General features: G+C 41.5%; 1 protein-coding gene across 1 annotated transcript in view; it reads right to left on the reverse strand.

The window, feature by feature from the left end:
* The window catches only part of LOC117443107 (attractin-like protein 1), a gene marked incomplete at its 5' end in the record, with an annotated part of 115,713 nt that overhangs the window by 78,688 nt on the left and 17,025 nt on the right, over positions 1-20,000 (reverse strand). Inside the window, 2 exons of the mRNA XM_034079049.2 lie at positions 1,679-1,772; positions 19,728-19,865. Of these exons, the coding sequence (XP_033934940.2) occupies positions 1,679-1,772; positions 19,728-19,865 (232 nt within the window). The remainder of the gene's footprint in view (positions 1-1,678; positions 1,773-19,727; positions 19,866-20,000) is intronic.

The following is a 20,000-nucleotide window of genomic DNA, read 5'->3' on the forward strand; positions in this document are numbered from 1 at the left end:
AGTGGAATTGTATATATTATACATGACTTCAGCCCGTCGAGCTTAATTAGTGTCAATGTCAGTATTTGTGATCATAAGTCAGTGTGTAGCGACGTCTCAAAGGAACACTGATTGAGTCTGACAGCTGACATGTGGAGGGTGTGTCTTAGTGTGAGGTCATGTGAAGGTCAGCAGCTGAGTTTACATGTAGGGTCACTGAGAGGTCACTGAGAGGTCACCGAGAGGTCATGTCCAGGCACGGCAACGAGAGGTGAGAGTCAAAGTGTAGGTCAAGGGTCAGACATGAAAATAATCAAAAGCAGGAATGATTCAACGTGTGTGTGTGTGTGTGTGTGTGTGTGTGTGTGTGTGTGTGTGTGTGTGTGTGTGTGTGTGTGTGTGTGTGCATATTGTATACCTGCCTTTTAATGACTATTTTTACATTTACTTGAACACTATTGTTCTGTTGAATTATCTCTCGATGTTGTCAGTGGTTGCGTGAGAGACATGTTGGAAATGAAATGCGCTTTATGAATAGACTGCATAAAGTAAACACATCAATAACTGTAAGTGGATTCTCCACTGAGGTGAAGCTGAGGAGCCGTATCTGACGCTAAATACACACATTACACACCGTACTACACACAGCAGGAGCAATTACAAGCATGACACATCTGCCCCACACACACACACACACACACACACACACACACACACACACACACACACACACATCTGCCCCACACACACACACACACACATCTGCCCCACACACACACACACACACACACACACACACATGCACGCGCACACACACACATGCACACACACCCCCCCACACCCCCCCCCCACACACACACGCACACACACACACACACCCACCCATGCACGCACGCGCACACACACGCGTACCCATGCACGCACACACACATACACACATACACGCACACACACACACACACGCGCACACACACGCGCACCCATGCACGCACACCACACACGCACACACACACACACACACGCACACACGCGCACACACCCATGCACGCACACCCACACCCCACACACACATACACACACACATACACACACACCCACACACACACACACACACACCCACACACACACACACACACACACACACACACACACACACACACACACACACACACACACACACACACACACACACACTCTCCTTGGCCTTCCTGCTAGATGTATCGACGCAGCAGTGTTCAGTCTGTCTCTGTGTTGGGCCGCCAAGCCATTTCAGATATTGTAGTGTTGCAGCGGTTACGTCTAGCACAGTCAGGGAAAAACACTCACACACACCTTCATACAAAGACTGCTACACACACACACACACACACACACACACACACACACACACACACACACACACACACACACACACAAACCCCAAACTTCAAACCGATACCTGTAAACTTCTGTATACCTTTCCGTTCCGTAAGACTTTTTGAACAACAATCACTAATGCGGCTCTACATGTCCCACAGATGTGTGATAGTATACGGAAAGCAGTCATCAGGTGGCGTTGCCATGGTTACGTAGAGCTGCACGTTGTCCACAGTGTCCTCCCGATAGCAACGCACCCATCACATGATTACACAAGACAAGAAAGGGACGGCAACACGTCGTCCTATGATGGAATAGCCCTGTGATACGAAGGTGCACTCACAGCTGGCACTGGTCTCCCTTGATGCCCTTGGTGGTGCAGAAGCACTTCCCGGTGTTGACGTGGCAGACGTCGGCATGGCTGTTACACTTGCATGCTGAAAGGAGAGCACAGTACAAAGGGAGACAGGTGTTGAGATGGTACCTCTGTAATATCAGTGAAAGGAGAGCAAAGAGAAACACTATGAGACAGAACCGACACTTGAAAGAGGCCCTATCATGGTGTCTGGGGTATTCCCTTCCCTTTAGTGCATGTCAATGGTCTGCAAAGGCTATCATTACAAAGTTCCAGAACATAATGACTAGGTAACACTCTAGCTAGCGCTCCAACACATTGTACGTGATAGGATAAGCGGCGGGACATCTCTAAGCGGCAAGGTATTCAGAGAACACCCGGGAACACTCAGATAAAACAAACACATCGATTTAATTTTATAAATAAAATGAATAAATGAGACTCGTATCCGTGTTGTTGATCTGTAATATCACAGTGTTACGTTGATTTGTTTGTCCTCTCGGACCATGCTACGCATTTCAGTGGTTTTGTGTTAGAAAAGAAAGCAACCAATCAGATCGTGTTCTGGGTCTCTGGGTAGAATCTCCTTCACCCAGGTATTCCACATCCTTGATCGAAGGCCCTGGCCGTTGCACTGAATGAGAGCGTACGTTTGGACTGACGGTTTGATCAACCAATCAGATATTGATTTGTAGCCAGTGGGCGTGTTCTTCCAGAGTTCCCCTCGGTTCCAGGGTGTTCTAGAAGGCCCGCTAGTTCACTGGAGAGAGACAGGATCTAGATCAGGGGTGTCAAACTCAAGGCCCGGGGGCCAAATCCGGCCCGCGACTTCATTTTATGCGGCCCCACAAGAGCTTGCAAAGAACGGTTAAAGGCTGATTTACAGAAGCACACAAACTACATGTCCCACAATGCATCTCTCATTTGACTTTTTTCTCAGAATTAGACTTTTATTTCAAGATTTCACTTTTTTTCTTTTTAAATCATTTTGAGGATCTAGATGAATGCGACGAAGCAATTCATGTTTTATTGTTTTAACGTTGAAATGACAACAGGTGAAGATGAAGTCGTTGCGGAATTGTTGTGAGTTCCCTTTTCAAGACGACAATTCAGTGAAAAGACGGACATTATAACGCCCGGAGGGGGGGGGGTCTACAGAAGGTCCAGTTGTGATAGATACGGTTCGCCACATAAGCGGTTGACCAATCACAACATAGCCGGCCAGCTAACCAATCAGAGCAGACCGGGCTCTGGTTTCAGACAGAGGGTGAAAAGAGGTGCTGCAGCACAGACAGTATGAGAAGAATACAAAGCTTTTTGAACATTAAAGCATGGAGACATGTAGAGACACTACATACTGATATACACCTGAACATCAGCAGGAGAGGACTCTTTAAAGTAGAGACACAACATACTGATATACACCTGAACATCATCAGGAGAGGACTCTTTAAAGTAGAGACACTACACCCTGATATACAAATGAACATCAGCAGGAGAGGACTCTTTAAAGTAGAGACACTACATACTGATATACACCTGAACATCAGCAGGAGAGGACTCTTTAAAGTAGAGACACTACCTACTGATATACACCTGAACATCAGCAGGAGAGGACTCTTTAAAGTAGAGACACTACATACTGATATACACCTGAACATCAGCAGGAGAGGACTCTTTAAAGTAGATACACTATATTCTGATATCCAGCTGAACATCAGCAGGAGAGGACTCTTTAAAGTAGAGACACTACATACTGATATACACCTGAACATCAGCAGGAGAGGACTCTTTAAAGTAGAGACACTACATACTGATATACACCTGAACATCAGCAGGAGAGGACTCTTTAAAGTAGAGACACAACATACTGATATACACCTGGACATCAGCAGGAGAGGACTCTTTAAAGTAGAGACACTACATACTGATATACACCAGAACATCAGCAGGAGAGGACTCTTTAAAGTAGAGACACTACACACTGATATACAAATGAACATCAGCAGGAGAGGACTCTTTAAAGTAGAGACACTACATAGTGATATACACCTGAACATCAGCAGGAGAGGACTCTTTAAAGTAGAGACACTACACACTGATATACAAATGAACATCAGCAGGAGAGGACTCTTTAAAGTAGAGACACTACATACTGATATACACCTGAACATCAGCAGGAGAGGACTCTTTAAAGTAGAGACACTACACACTGATATACACCTGAACATCAGCAGGAGAGGACTCTTTAAAGTAGAGACACTACATACTGATATACACCTGAACATCAGCAGGAGAGGACTCTTTAAAGTACAGACACATCAGCAGGAGAGGACTCTTTAAAGTAGAGACACTACATACTGATATACACCTGAACATCAGCAGGAGAGGACTCTTTAAAGTAGAGACACTACATAGTGATATACACCTGAACATCAGCAGGAGAGGACTCTTTAAAGTAGAGACACTACACACTGATATACAAATGAACATCAGCAGGAGAGGACTCTTTAAAGTAGAGACACTACATACTGATATACACCTGAACATCAGCAGGAGAGGACTCTTTAAAGTAGAGACACTACACACTGATATACACCTGAACATCAGCAGGAGAGGACTCTTTAAAGTAGAGACACTACATACTGATATACACCTGAACATCAGCAGGAGAGGACTCTTTAAAGTAGAGACACTACATACTGATATACACCTGAACACCAGCAGGAGAGGACTCTTTAAAGTAGAGACACTACACACTGATATACACCTGAACATCAGCAGGAGAGGACTCTTTAAAGTACAGACACATCAGCAGGAGAGGACTCTTTAAAGTAGAGACACTACATACTGATATCCAGCTGAACATCAGCAGGAGAGGACTCTTTAAAGTAGAGACACTACATACTGATATACACCTGAACATCAGCAGGAGAGGACTCTTTAAAGTAGAGACACTACATACTGATATACACCTGAACATCAGCAGGAGAGGACTCTTTAAAGTAGAGACACTACATACTGATATACACCTGAACATCAGCAGGAGAGGACTCTTTAAAGTACAGACACATCAGCAGGAGAGGACTCTTTAAAGTAGAGACACTACATACTGACATACACCTGAACATCAGTCCCAGTAGACATAAAAGGCAGTTTTCCTTTCACATATCCTTTTGAGCAGCGTTAAGAACACATCAGGGATTCCAGCAAGGTTTAAGACCTTTTTTGTATTTACTAAGATGGCTGCCAAGTCAAAGCCACAATCAAACATGAAAAAGAAACAGCAATCAAAAGCATCTCTGTATCTACTACCACATTTTAAATAATGATACTGGTAAAAGTATACTAATATAAACTTTGCATCAACATACAATCTTAAATGTAATCACGATAGATGAAAGACAGAAACCCCCTCCATTTGAAAACACTTCTGGAACATTTGAGCTGCAAGAACTAACATCCTGTAAGATGCAATCTGTTTTGAGACTGGATGTTTTTTCCTTTGGCGAGTCTAATTTTGTAATTGTTTTGTTATGCAAAAGCAGAGCCTGATGCCTGTAATTCAAACAATGAATCCCTTCTGCTCGGGGTAAATAATGGCAGAGCATACAAGAACGTTATCCGTTCGCTCTTCCCCGTGTCCCTTTCCAGCTGAAATGACTTTGTGTTTTATTCTGTCCAATTGGCACAGAGACGAGCCTGTAATAAAGCAGAGGGTCGAGGTGAAGCCAAGGCGGATAATGAGAGGAAAACAACCTCTTCTGTCCACTCTGGGAGGGTCTGATCGCAGGACAAAAACAAGGTGGTGGACTTTCAAATATTATAATGCTTAGTGGCAGAAAAACAAGCAGAGGTGGGAAGTAACTAAGTGCTGAATTTAGGTACTTTTACTCAGGGTTGGGAGGGTTACTTTCATCCAAAAGGTGGAGGAAACTAATGGTTGTTATCCACAGCTGACGGTAAATTGACCGGACTTCTTTCCGCGGATTGATATGACTTCACATAGTCCCTTGATCCTCCTTAGCAACGGCCTGTTCTCCTTAGCACAGTCTGTTATCCTTAGCAAGGGACTGTTCTCCTTAGCAACGGTCTGTTATCCTTAGCAAGGGTCTGTTCTCCTTAGCAACGTTCTGTTATCCTTAGCAAGGGACTGTTCTCCTTAGCAACGGTCTGTTATCCTTAGCAAGGGACTGTTCTCCTTAGCAACGGTCTGTTATCCTTAGCAGGGGTCTGTTCTCCTGAGCAAGGCTCTGTTATCCTTAGCAAGGGACTGTTCTCCTTAGCAAGGGACTGTTCTCCTTAGCAACGGTCTGTTATCCTTAGCAGGGGTCTGTTCTCCTGAGCAAGGCTCTGTTATCCTTAGCAAGGGACTGTTCTCCTTAGCAAGGGACTGTTCTCCTTAGCAAGGGACTGTTCTCCTTAGCAACGGTCTGTTATCCTTAGCAAGGCTCTGTTATCCTTAGCAAGGGACTGTTCTCCTTAGCAAGGGACTGTTCTCCTTAGCAACGGTCTGTTATCCTTAGCAGGGGTCTGGTCTCCTGAGCAAGGCTCTGTTCTCCTTAGCAAGGGACTGTTCTCCTTAGCAAGGGTCTGTTCTCCTTAGCACAGTCTGTTATCCTTAGCAAGGGACTGTTCTCCTTAGCAAGGGTCTGTTCTCCTTAGCACAGTCTGTTATCCTTAGCAAGGGTCTGTTATCCTTAGCAACTGTCTGTTATCCTTAGCAACCGTTTGCTATCCTTAGCAACGGTATGTTCTCCTTAGCAACGATATGTTCTCCTTAGCAATGGTCTGTTCTCCTTAGCAATGGTCTGTTATCCTTAGCAACGGTCTGTTATCCTTAGCAACGGCCTGTTATCCTTAGCAACGGTATGTTCTCCTTAGGAATGGTCTGTTCTCCTTAGCAACGGTATGTTATCCTTAGCAACGGCCTGTTATCCCTAGCAACAGTATGTTCTCCTTAGCAACGGCCTGTTATTGAAAATGTTCAACCTCTGTAATGTCCAAATTGGCCAATCAGAATCCAGTATTCAACCAAGCCATGTTAAAAAACAACTGTATAACTCAGAGGCCAAATTAGAAACTGAACCGAGACACTGGAAGAGGCAACCTTTAAGAATATCAGATTATTCCACATATGCAGTAAAACAGAGTAAATTGTATGACGGAGAACTTCAGTAACTGTTCCCCTCTCTGCAAATTTAGTTGGATGTCTTTGTTGATGGTAAAACAAAAACAAATAATTGTATTCCTTGTACAACAAATCTGATGACTTCTACTTATGGTTTTTAAAATGCACATATACACAATGATATACTCAACACAAGTTGTAATTATCATAACTTATACAATGCTTTAGCAATACTCATTATTGTCACGCCAATACATCTATTTGAATTTAAATATAAGAGATTGAAGTGTGTAAGGAGCAGGGGATTCACAAAGGAAAGAGAATGAAAGAATAAAGCACTTCATGCAGAAGACCTGCTGACAACTCAGGAATAAGAAACCTGATCTCTTAGCAGAAAAGGCTGATTTGATATAAATCATATTTCCCATGACTTGTGCAAGCCCCCTGAATGGAGAACAATTTCTCACCCCAGTTCCTCTGTGTGTACACACACAATAGTGTTGTCAGGGTTTGTTTAATGTGTGTGCGTGCGTGTGTGTGTGTGTGTGTGTGTGTGTGTGTGTGTGTGTGTGTGTGTGTGTGTGTGTGTGTGTGTGTGTGTGTGTGTGTGTGTGTGTGTGTGTGTGTGTGTGTGGTGTGTGTGTGTGTGTGTGGTGTGTGTGTGGTGTGTGTGTGTGTGTGTGTGTGTGTGTGTGTGTGTGTGTGTGTGTGTGTGTGTGTGTGTGTGCGTGCGTGTGTCAGACAGAGATGTGAGAATAAGTCTGAGCAGATGTTAAACTCTGTGTGGGATTGTAGTGTTTCTGCTAAATATCCCTCTGTTGATAGTTCAGCAAATTCTCCACCTTTGTTTTCCTCTGACAGCAAGTGATGAGTTTGGAAAGCGCCAGCTGTTTCAACCCCAACCATGGAATAAATTAGCAGATTTAAGATTTAGATTTTGCAGTTTAAGAATCTCTCTATTGAATTAAAGAGATAGAAAAACAGGATGGTGAGAGAGGAAGCGATGTTCACCACATGTTTACATAATCATGCAACTTTACGCACTTAAGTAAACAAAGGAGGTGTATAATAAAAGTAAACAAAGGAGGTGTAGTGAAGGCTGCTATAATAAAAGTAAACAAAGTATTCAACACCATCTACCTCACTGTTCGACCTTTTTAAGACCACACGACAGGAAAGGGAAAACCCCAAAAAGGGGTGTCTTTAATATACTAGTATTGTTGGCCCTTAAAGACGGTGCCTTTCAGCAACGCATTACAATGACTGTCAGGTGGTAGACAATGTAGTTTTTAAACTCTCAAATATGAAAATTGGCTGCTTTGAAGTTCATACTTTTGCATTTTAGACTGACAAAAGAAAATATTTGATGGATTCACCTTGGATTTAGGACTTTTAGGAACCATGTATGGACATTTTTGACAATTTGTTGATGTTTTATAGGCAAAAGATAACCTATTAATATATAAAATAAACAAAATCATAATTAGTTTAGTCCTATTAATCTATTAAGTGGCCATTTGAACATAGGATATTTTGGAACCTGCATACTGCTTTTAAAATGCCGCACTTTCTAATATACCCTTCTTCTCCACTGCGTCAGTATTCTCCAGATTATGATCAATCTCACGCTCATCTCCGTGAATATTTTTCCATCATCTTCATCATCATCAATGTCACCTTCCACCTTCTGCTGACTCGGTGCTTTTATCCTTTTGTCCGGTTGCATAGACGGGGCGTTTTGATTCGATAAGAGAGGACGGGGCTTTATCCCGTGTTTAATGAAAGGATCGAGGGCAAAGGGGGCAAACATGAAGGAAGTGAAGGAGGAAGTCTGTAAAATATGTGGGAACACACACTCTTATATATTCGCATACAAAGAGGAAAATGATTTCCATGCCCCGGACACTTCAAAGAGGCTCTTTACCTCAGCAGGATCTCAACGACCTTTAGCTACAACCACTTTGAATACGAGTACTCCCCGTGTCAGTGTATTAAGTCCAATTGGCTACACATGATGGTGATTCATTAAAAAGTGGAATATATGTTAAAAGTCGCATGATGTGAAACCCTTTTCCAATAGATAAGAATGGTTGAATATCTGTTTTTGGCAATTAAAAATAGCTAAATATGAGAATATGTACGCTGCAACCAAAATGACTATACTTTCTATAATGAGATTTAGGTTAGATATACTTTATTGATCCCAATGTGGGAAATTGTTCAGGAATGAGTCCTAAAACCCAGAAATTAGTCAGCATATGACCACTTTCAGTTCCCTCGTGTCAAAGTCAAATATGTTTTGACTGGTTTGTGGATAGGAGCCTGAAATAAGGTCTGTGGAGAATGTTTTGTTCTACGACATAAAATAGGTTAGTAAATACCCCACTGGTGAATTTAAAAACGTTGGTTGCTAACAAGTGTCTAAATTAGACGACTCAACGTCATCAAAGCCAACATTAGCCTCCTTTAGCTTAGCGGTGGGGACGTGAAGTCATGTGACCGTGCTGTAGTTCCTTTATAGCCCAACATTAGCCACCTTTAGCTTAGCGGTGGTGACGGGTAGTCATGTGACCGTGCTGTAGTTCCTCTATAGCCCAACATTAGCCGCCTTTAGCTTAGCGGTGGTGACGTGAAGTCATGTGACCGTGCTGTAGTTCCTTTATAGCCCAACATTAGCCGCCTTTAGCTTAGCGGTGGTGACGTGAAGTCATGTGACCGTGCTGTAGTTCCTTTATAGCCCAACATTAGCCTTGGTTAGCTTAGCGGTAGTGACCTGAAGTCATGTGACTGTGCGGTAGTTACTTTATAGCCCAACATATCCTTGGTTAGCTTAGCGGTAGTGACCTAAAGTCATGTGACTGTGCTGTAGTATCTTTATAGCCCAACATTAGCCACCTTTAGCTTAGCGGTGGTGACGTGAAGTCATGTGACCGTGCTGTAGTTCCTTTATAGCCCAACATTAGCCGCCTTTAGATTAGCGGTGGTGACGTGAAGTCATGTGACCGTGCTGTAGTTATTTTATTGATTTAAAAGCCCCTGTCTTAGTGTAACTAAACCTTGTCTGACACGTGACCCTATTTTTAAGAATCTGCAGCAACGTTTTGTGAGGTAAAATTCACTTTGAGCCTTATATTTTGTTTGTATGTTCTGTCTATCGTTGTTTTATTTGTAGAGCAAGTTGTCAACAACTACAGTATGGATGCCTTGTTTTACACAAATGCTTGTTGGAAATTATTGCAAAAGAGCCAGTTAGATTAATTGTTTGCCGTTGAGCTAAAAGCCATAAATAAAAAGCCCAAAGAAAGCAGCTTATTTTCGATAAGATATGAGTCACAGAGGAGATCAAAAAGGATTCTGATGACGCTTTACAGAACCATTTGTTTGCTGTTGTTCTGTGTGTGTGTGTGTGTGTGTGTGTGTGTGTGTGTGTGTGTGTGTGTGTGTGTGTGTGTGTGTGTGTGTGTGTGTGTGTGTGGTGTGTGTGTGTGTGTGTGTGTGTAAATTAGACGACTCAACGTCATCAAAGCCAACATTAGCCACCTTTAGCTTAGCGGTGGTGATGTGAAGTCATGTGACCGTGCTGTAGTTCCTTTATAGCCCAACATTAGCCGCCTTTAGCTTAGCGGTGGTGACGTGAAGTCATGTGACCGTGCTGTAGTTCCTTTATAGACATTAGCCGCCTTTAGCTTAGCGGTGGTGACGTGAAGTCATGTGACCGTGCTGTAGTTCCTTTATAGCCCAACATTAGCCGCCTTTAGCTTAGCGGTGGTGACGTGAAGTCATGTGACCGTGCTGTAGTTCCTTTATATCCCAACATTAGCCACCTTTAGCTTAGCGGTGGTGACGTGAAGTCATGTGACCGTGTTGTAGTTCCTTTATAGCCCAACATTAGCCTCCTTTAGCTTAGCGTGGTGACGTGAAGTCATGTGACCGTGTTGTAGTTCCTTTATAGCCCAACATTAGCCTCCTTTAGCTTAGCGGTGGTGACGTGAAGTCATGTGACCGTGCTGTAGTTCCTTTATAGCCCAACAATAGCCGCCTTTAGCTTAGCGGTGGGGACGTGAAGTCATGTGACCGTGCTGTAGTTCCTTTATAGCCCAACATTAGCCTCCTTTAGCTTAGCGGTGGTGACGTGAAGTCATGTGACCGTGCTGTAGTTCCTTTATAGCCCAACAATAGCCGCCTTTAGCTTAGCGGTGGGGACGTGAAGTCATGTGACCGTGCTGTAGTTCCTTTATAGCCCAACATTAGCCTCCTTTAGCTTAGCGGTGGTGACGTGAAGTCATGTGACCGTGCTGTAGTTCCTTTATAGCCCAACATTAGCCTCCTTTAGCTTAGTGGTGGTGACGTGAAGTCATGTGACCGTGTTGTAGTTCCTTTATAGCCCAACATTAGCCTCCTTTAGCTTAGCGGTGGTGACGTGAAGTCATGTGACCGTGTTGTAGTTCCTTTATAGCCCAACATTAGCCACCTTTAGCTTAGTGGTGGTAACGTGAAGTCATGTGACCGTGTTGTAGTTCCTTTATAGCCCAACATTAGCCACCTTTAGCTTAGCGGTGGTGACGTGAAGTCATGTGACCGTGTTGTAGTTCCTTTATAGCCCAACATTAGCCACCTTTAGCTTAGTGGTGGTGACGTGAAGTCAAGTGACCGTGATGTAGTTCCTTTATAGCCCAACATTAGCCACCTTTAGCTTAGTGGTGGTGACGTGAAGTCAAGTGACCGTGATGTAGTTATTTTATTGATTTCAAAGCCCCTAACTTAGTGTAACTAAACCTTGTCTGACACGTGACCCTATTTTTAAGAATCTGCACCAACGTTTTGTGAGGTAAAATTCACTTTGAGCCTTATATTTTGTTTGTATGTTCTGTCTATCGTTGTTTTATTTGTAGAGCAAGTTGTCAACAACTACAGTATGGATGCCTTGTTTTACACAAATGCTTATTTATAGCAAAAGAGCCAGTTAGATTAATTGTTTGCCGTTGAGCTAAAAGCCATAAATAAAAATCATAAAGAAAGCAGCTTATTTTCGATAAGACATGAGTCACAGAGGAGATCAAAAAGGATTCTGATGACGCTTTAAATCTGATTTACAGAATTTACAGTTCTGTGTTTGTGTGTGTGTGTGTGTATGTGTATGTGTATGTGTATGTGTATGTGTATGTGTATGTGTATGTGTATGTGTATGTGTGTGTGTGTGTGTGTGTGTGTGTGTGTGTGTGTGTGTGTGTGTGTGTGTGTGTGTGTGTGTGTGTGTGTGTGTGTGTGTGTGTGTGTGTGTGTGTGTGTGTGTGTGTTTTGACCAGCAGATGCCAGAAATAGAGCTGCCAGAGGAAAGAGATGACTGGAATATGCTAACAATGCTGGGTAAAAAAAAATACACTCACGGTTAAAAACACACACACACACACACACACACACACACACTTCAGACTGTAGAGTGGATTTGGCAGCTTCTCCACTGAGCGTATACTGCAAGAGGCGACTCTGCAGGCAGCATCCCTCGCCTGATCCATCACACACACACACACACACACACACACACACACACACACACACACAACACACACACACACACACACACTGTCCTGCCGTCCTGTCTGTCTTGCTCTCTGGGTTGCCAGTGTCTCTCGGAGACAGCACTCAATATCTCTAGTTTCCTGCTCTGAACACAAATGTACAAAGACGCCCCGCTGATGCACCCTGCTGAGAGGCTGTACAGCAAAACTCAGATTTAGGGACAACAAGAGAGAGCGGGAGGGGGAGAGAGGAACACTATTAGCATGTGTCAAATATTTAAACTATCTATTTATAAGTTTTCTTGACAAGTGACATCTTATGAAAGTAAAGGAGATTATTAGATTAACTCTATCGTGGTGCTTTGATTTGGAAGAGTCCTCTCCTACTGATGTTCAGGTGTATATCAGTATGTAGTGTCTCTACTTTAAAGAGTCCTCTCCTGCTGATGTTCAGGTGTATATCAGTATGTAGTGCCTCTACTTTAAAGAGTCCTCTCCTGCTGATGTTCAGGTGTATATCAGTATGTAGTGTCTCTACTTTAAAGAGTCCTCTCCTGCTGATGTTCAGGTGTATATCAGTATGTAGTGTCTTTACTTTAAAGAGTCCTCTCCTGCTGATGTTCAGGTGTATATCAGTATGTAGTGTCTCTACTTTAAAGAGTCCTCTCCAGCTGATGTTCAGGTGTATATCAGTATGTAGTGTCTCTACTTTAAAGAGTCCTCTCCTGCTGATGTTCAGGTGTATATCAGTATGTAGTGTCTCTACTTTAAAGAGTCCTCTCCTGTTGATGTTCAGGTGTATATCAGTGTGTAGTGTCTCTACTTTAAAGAGTCCTCTCCTGCTGATGTTCAGGTGTATATCAGTAGTTAGTGTCTCTACTTTAAAGAGTCCTCTCCTGCTGATGTTCAGGTGTATATCAGTATTTAGTGTCTCTACTTTAAAGAGTCCTCTCCCGCTGATGTTCAGGTGTATATCAGTATGTAGTGTCTCTACTTTAAAGAGTCCTCTCCTGCTGATGTTCAGGTGTATATCAGTATGTAGTGCCTCTACCTTAAAGAGTCCTCTCCTGATGATGTTCAGGTGTATATCAGTATGTAGTGTCTCTACTTTAAAGAGTCCTCTCCTGCTGATGTTCAGGTGTATATCAGTATGTAGTGTCTCTACTTTAAAGAGTCCTCTCCTGCTGATGTTCAGGTGTATATCAGTGTGTAGTGTCTCTACTTTAAAGAGTCCTCTCCTGCTGATGTTCAGGTGTATATCAGTATGTAGTGTCTCTACTTTAAAGAGTCCTCTCTGCTGATGTTCAGGTGTATATCAGTATGTAGTGTCTCTACTTTAAAGAGTCCTCTCCTGCTGATGTTCAGGTGTATATCAGTATGTAGTGTCTCTACTTTAAAGAGTCCTCTCCTGCTGATGTTCAGGTGTATATCAGTATTTAGTGTCTCTACTTTAAAGAGTCCTCTCCTGCTGATGTTCAGGTGTAGATCAGTATGTAGTGTCTCTACTTTAAAGAGTCCTCTCCTGCTGATGTTCAGGTGTATATCAGTATGTAGTGTCTCTACTTTAAAGAGTCCTCTCCTGCTGATGTCCAGGTGGATATCAGTATGTAGTGTCTCTACTTTAAAGAGTCCTCTCATTTAGACACTTGTTAGCAACCATCGTGTTTTTGAATTCACCAGTGGGGTATCTACTGATATATTTAAAGTCGTAGAGTAAACATTGTTTTAACCACAGACGGTTGTATCATGTTGTCCCGTCGGCCTCCAGAGAGCATGTCCACCTCTGCGGGAATAAAAAAAGTCTAAACAGACGTCCGACATGTCGTCAGCTGCAGCTCGGAAGGTTAGCGTATGATTTCGTACGGGACAAGGTGAACGGCACAGTCAGAGAAAAGGGACGCTAACACACACACACACACACACACACACACTTCATCCAGATTTGACAAGGTTAGTTAATCATCTGTCACGTTACCGGACAGACTCTCCTCTCCTCTGTCTGTCCTCCTTCTTTTCCTCCCTTTCGTCCCTCCATCTCCTCCTCCCTTTCTTCGTCTCTCTTTCCAAGGGTAACTGCTTCGCTCCCTGATATCAACCTTGTGTTTCTCACCACATGCTTTCATCTGTTTGTCTCTCTCTCTCTGTGTCTGTTTGTCTCTTTCTCTCTCTCTCTGTGTCCGCTTGTATCAGATACAGAATCAGAATGAATGTGTTAGTTACAGCAAGAGTGACAACGCAGGTAAAAAGGCTAGCAACACTAACGTAGATAAGAGAAAAGCACACAGCAATACAAATAAAGCGATATGAGTACTCATCCATGGATAAAAAGTGAGCAAATTAATACATTTCGTTTTAAATCGAGGCTGAAAACCTTGCTCTTTAACATTGCAGCATCTGTTTGCATGTGTAATGTATTTATATATCATATTCCATGTACTTGTATATAGACTCTTCTCTCACTGTTCTAATTTACTTGCACTTCTCAATCTTGCACTATTTTATCTGTTTTATGAATAGAGAGACGAAGTCCCGCCCTTCTACTTCCGCCCCATGGGACCTTATGTCGGAAAAAGTATGTATTGAAGTCAATGGAGAGAGAAATATTATCTTTCCATCCCGTTTGAATTGTGCCACGAATTACGCACATGATGTTTGTTAATTTAAAAAATCATTTCCATGTTAAAAAAGTCACAGTTTGTCGTAAAACTGTTGAAATATAAGACTATGAAAAATACGCAACTAGAAAGACTACAAGTCCCAGAGTCCCGGTCCCGCATGCTGGCTCTCACGGAACCGACTCACTCCCCTTGTGTGTGTGCACAGCTCTCAACACGCCCAGACTTGGAGTGATTTTCGCCTCGTTTAATACTTTCTGCCTCGTTCTGAAAGAAAGAAGTGAAATGTGCCAACGTGACGGCCATCTTGGTGTTGGTGACGTGTGCAAAACCAGAGTTGTAGTTCATTGAGCGTTTCACACAAACAAAAATGTTACGTCACAGTTTTACGACACATTTAAAAATGTCTGACTGGCGAAATTATCTTTTAAATTGACAAACATCATGTGTGTAATTCGTGGCACAATTCAAACGGGATCGAAAGATAATCTTTCTCTCGCCTTTGACTTCAATGCATACTTCTTCAGAAATAAGGTCCCATGGAGGAAAGGGAGGGACTTCGCCTCTATATGCCAATAAAGCCTTGGAACTCTTGTGATTGGTCAACGGCTTAGAGATAAGTCCCGCCCCTTGGAGCGATAGCCAATAGAAGTTTGAGTGTTATAACTGGATATTGACCTTTAACATGTAGATGTATACAACACGTACTTTCTGTTGCCTGAACAAAATTCAAACATAATAATATAAGTTTCAATCAATATGTTTTGGTTTTTAACTGACAAACAATACATTTAAAGATATCTGCTTAGACTTTGCGTAAAAGGGTCGACATTTCTCAGTTTCTTCTGGTATTAAAACGAATGTATCTCTCGTTTTTTGAAGATTAGGCCAATTCAAAGCGCTTTCATTTGCCTGAAATTGTCTTTTATAAATAAACTAACCCTCGCCTTTCCTCCCTGTTATATTCTGTCTCCCCCTTTCCCTCCCCTCTATCACTCAGTCCTCTAATCGACTCCATTGACTCCCAGCCATTTAGCCTCAAGGTACATCCAGTGCAGAGATGGAGATTAATGGATTGATGGCAAAGGGGGAATTTCAGATAAAGACTTATTATGAATTATAAGACAGAGAATTTTAGTGGAACAATAAATAAAGGAGGAGATGGGAAGATGAGAGGATGATGAGTGAAGGAACTCCAGTGAGAGGAAGAGCAATGATAGAAGTCTGTCTACAAATCCACTTCAACCAGGAAAGGAAACAAGAGGAGAGGACACAAGAACAAGCAAAAGGAAATGGAGAACATGGGGAAATAAGGAGATGAGAGGTAAGAAAAGGAGAGGAGAGGAGAAGGGAACAAATGTGAACAAGAAATATAAACATTAGGAGAGGATATGAAAGGAAATGATGGTGGGGGGTAGGAAAGGAAACAAGAGGATAGGGCACAAGAAATAGACCAAAGGATGATATGAAAAGGAAATAAGAATAGGAAATAATGACATAACGAGAGTCAAAAATATGGGTTAAGGAAAGGAGTGGAGAGGAGAGGAAAAGGGAACAAGTGTGGACAGGTGAAGACGGTAGGAAAGGGAACAAGAGGATAGGACACAAGAAAACAGGAGGATAAGCAAAGGAGGGAAAGGGAAATACAATGGAAAAATAAGGACATACAATGAGAGTAAACAATGTAAAAGGAAAGGAGAGGGGAGGATAAGATGAGGGAACAAGTGCCAATAAAGCCCCTTTGAATTGAATAGAGAGAGAGAGAGAGAGACAGAGAGAGAGAGAGAGAGAGAGAGAGAGAGAGAGAGAGAGAGCGTATCTATCAGCCGCCAGACAGCAGTCAACGCAGGAAATAAGAAAATGATTAAGAACGATTTAATGCCACCGCAAAACGCACATCTGTCAAATCTGAGTGATGCAACGACACCTCCCTCTCACCTCCCTCTCACACACACTCATTCATTCATGTACTTTCCCTTCCCTTCCCCCCCTGGGCATTCACATCACATATGCTGTTGCTTTCGACTATCTAACTCTGCTGGTAACAACTCATCCGCGGGGATTTACACAGATAATTTCCACATGATGCGAAAACAAAAGATGCTGACAGGCGATGTTCCAAGCAGGACACATATTTCAATTTCAACATTTCAAAGGTTTTAGTGTCATAAGCTACAGTACACTGTTCGAACACACAGGTGTAAGGAAGCCACTCACACAGCTTTTCAACACTGCCCTCATCAGGTTGTTTGATGCAGGTGTTTACACGGACAGGAGATATTTTGCATGGTTTTATTGCGTCAATATTTCTATAAAAGCGGCACGTAAAGGCATCACAGGGTGGATTTTGAAGGACTCTTTCGAGGAGCCTATGTAAAATGAATTAAATTTGCTTTTCTATATGTCCGTATGACGTATGACCAAGCTTGCGTTTGTGTGAAGTATTATTGATTGAGGAATCAGTCATTAGTTACACAGTCACAAGATGGAGGAATACCGGTTCTTCTAGGGAAATCATACATCCTGTCACGTACAAAATCCTAACTTTTTCTCAAAATATCAAAATTCTCACATTTTCTCAAAATTCTGACTTTCTCTCAAAATCCTGACTTTCTCTCAAAATCTCAAAATTCTCACTTTCTCTCAAAATCTCAAAATTCTCACTTTTTCTCAAAATATCAAAATTCTCACATTTTCTCAAAATTCTGACTTTCTCTCAAAATCCTGACTTTCTCTCAAAATATCAAAATTCTCACATTTTCTCAAAATCCTGACTTTCTCTCAAAATTCTGACTTTCTCTCAAAATCCTGACTTTTTCTCAAAATTCTCACATTTTCTCAAAATTCTGACTTTCTCTCAAAATCCTGATTTTTTCTCAAAATTCTCATATTTTCTCAAAATCCTGACTTTCTCTCAAAATTCTGACTTTCTCTCAAAATATCAAAATTCTCACTATTTCTCAAAATATCAAAATTCTCACATTTTCTCAAAATTCTCACATTTTCTCAAAATTCTGACTTTCTCTCAAAATCCTGACTTTCTCTCAAAATCATGACTTTCTCTCAAAATCTAAAAATTCTCACTATTTCTCAAAATATCAAAATTCTCACATTTTCTCAAAATTCTGACTTTCTCTCAAAATCCTGACTTTCTCTCAAAATCCTGACTTTCTCTCAAAATCTCAAAATTCTCACTTTTTCTCAAAATATCAAAATTCTCACATTTTCTCAAAATTCTGACTTTCTCTCAAAATCCTGACTTTCTCTCAAAATATCAAAATTCTCACTATTTCTCAAAATATCAAAATTCTCACATTTTCTCAAAATTCTCACATTTTCTCAAAATTCTGACTTTCTCTCAAAATCCTGACTTTCTCTCAAAATCATGACTTTCTCTCAAAATCTAAAAATTCTCACTATTTCTCAAAATATCAAAATTCTCACATTTTCTCAAAATTCTCACATTTTCTCAAAATCCTGACTTTCTCTCAAAATCCTGACTTTCTCTCAAAATCCTGACTTTCTCTCAAAATCTCAAAATTCTCACTTTTTCTCAAAATATCAAAATTCTCACATTTTCTCAAAATTCTGACTTTCTCTCAAAATCCTGACTTTCTCTCAAAATATCAAAATTCTCACATTTTCTCAAAATCCTGACTTTCTCTCAAAATTCTGACTTTCTCTCAAAATCCTGACTTTTTCTCAAAATTCTCACATTTTCTCAAAATTCTGACTTTCTCTCAAAATCCTGATTTTTTCTCAAAATTCTCATATTTTCTCAAAATCCTGACTTTCTCTCAAAATCCTGACTTTCTCTCAAAATATCAAAATTCTCACTATTTCTCAAAATATCAAAATTCTCACATTTTCTCAAAATTCTCACATTTTCTCAAAATTCTGACTTTCTCTCAAAATCCTGACTTTCTCTCAAAATCATGACTTTCTCTCAAAATCTCAAAATTCTCACTTTTTCTCAAAATATCAAAATTCTCACATTTTCTCAAAATTCTGACTTTCTCTCAAAATCCTGACTTTCTCTCAAAATATCAAAATTCTCACATTTTCTCAAAATCCTCACATTTTCTCAAAATCCTGACTTTCTCTCAAAATTCTGACTTTCTCTCAAAATCCTGACTTTTTCTCAAAATTCTCACATTTTCTCAAAATTCTGACTTTCTCTCAAAATCCTGATTTTTTTCTCAAAATTCTCATATTTTCTCAAAATCCTGACTTTCTCTCAAAATCCTGACTTTCTCTCAAAATATCAAAATTCTCACTATTTCTCAAAATATCAAAATTCTCACATTTTCTCAAAATTCTCACATTTTCTCAAAATTCTGACTTTCTCTCAAAATCCTGACTTTCTCTCAAAATCATGACTTTCTCTCAAAATCTAAAAATTCTCACTATTTCTCAAAATATCAAAATCCTGACTTTCTCTCAAAATCCTGACTTTTTCTCAGAGACATTATCTTTTACCCAAATTGTGTTCGAGAAAACTTCAGAAAACTTGTTTTCAGAAGGTATAACTTTCAAAGAGGACATGTCTCCACGCTTTAATGTTCAAAAAGCTCTTTATCACACTCTTTTCACCCTCTGTCTGAAACCAGAGCCCAGTCTGCTCTGATTGGTTAGCTGGCCGGCTCTGTTGTGATTGGTCAACCTGCTTAGAGATGTCCCGCCCATTAGCCTATCGCGTACAATGTGTCGGAGCGCTAGCCAATAGGAGCGCTCGCGTAATGATGTCATGTCAGAATTAAACAGATTCTCACCGTTGCACCTCCCCCCGTTGGTGGGGTCCCCGTAGTACCCCGGCATGCAGCTCTGGCAGTGAAGGCCGGCCGTCAGGTTCCCACAGCGCTCACACACACTGCCGTTCACACACCTGCTGTGGCCGTTACACTGACACGCTGCAGGGAAACACACACACACACACACACACACACACACACACACACACACACACACACACACACACACACACACACACACACACACACACACACACACACACACACACACACACACACACACACACACACACA

The sequence above is a fragment of the Pseudochaenichthys georgianus genome, unplaced genomic scaffold (assembly GCF_902827115.2).
Source record: "Pseudochaenichthys georgianus unplaced genomic scaffold, fPseGeo1.2 scaffold_538_arrow_ctg1, whole genome shotgun sequence".
NCBI classification, from domain to species: domain Eukaryota; kingdom Metazoa; phylum Chordata; class Actinopteri; order Perciformes; family Channichthyidae; genus Pseudochaenichthys; species Pseudochaenichthys georgianus.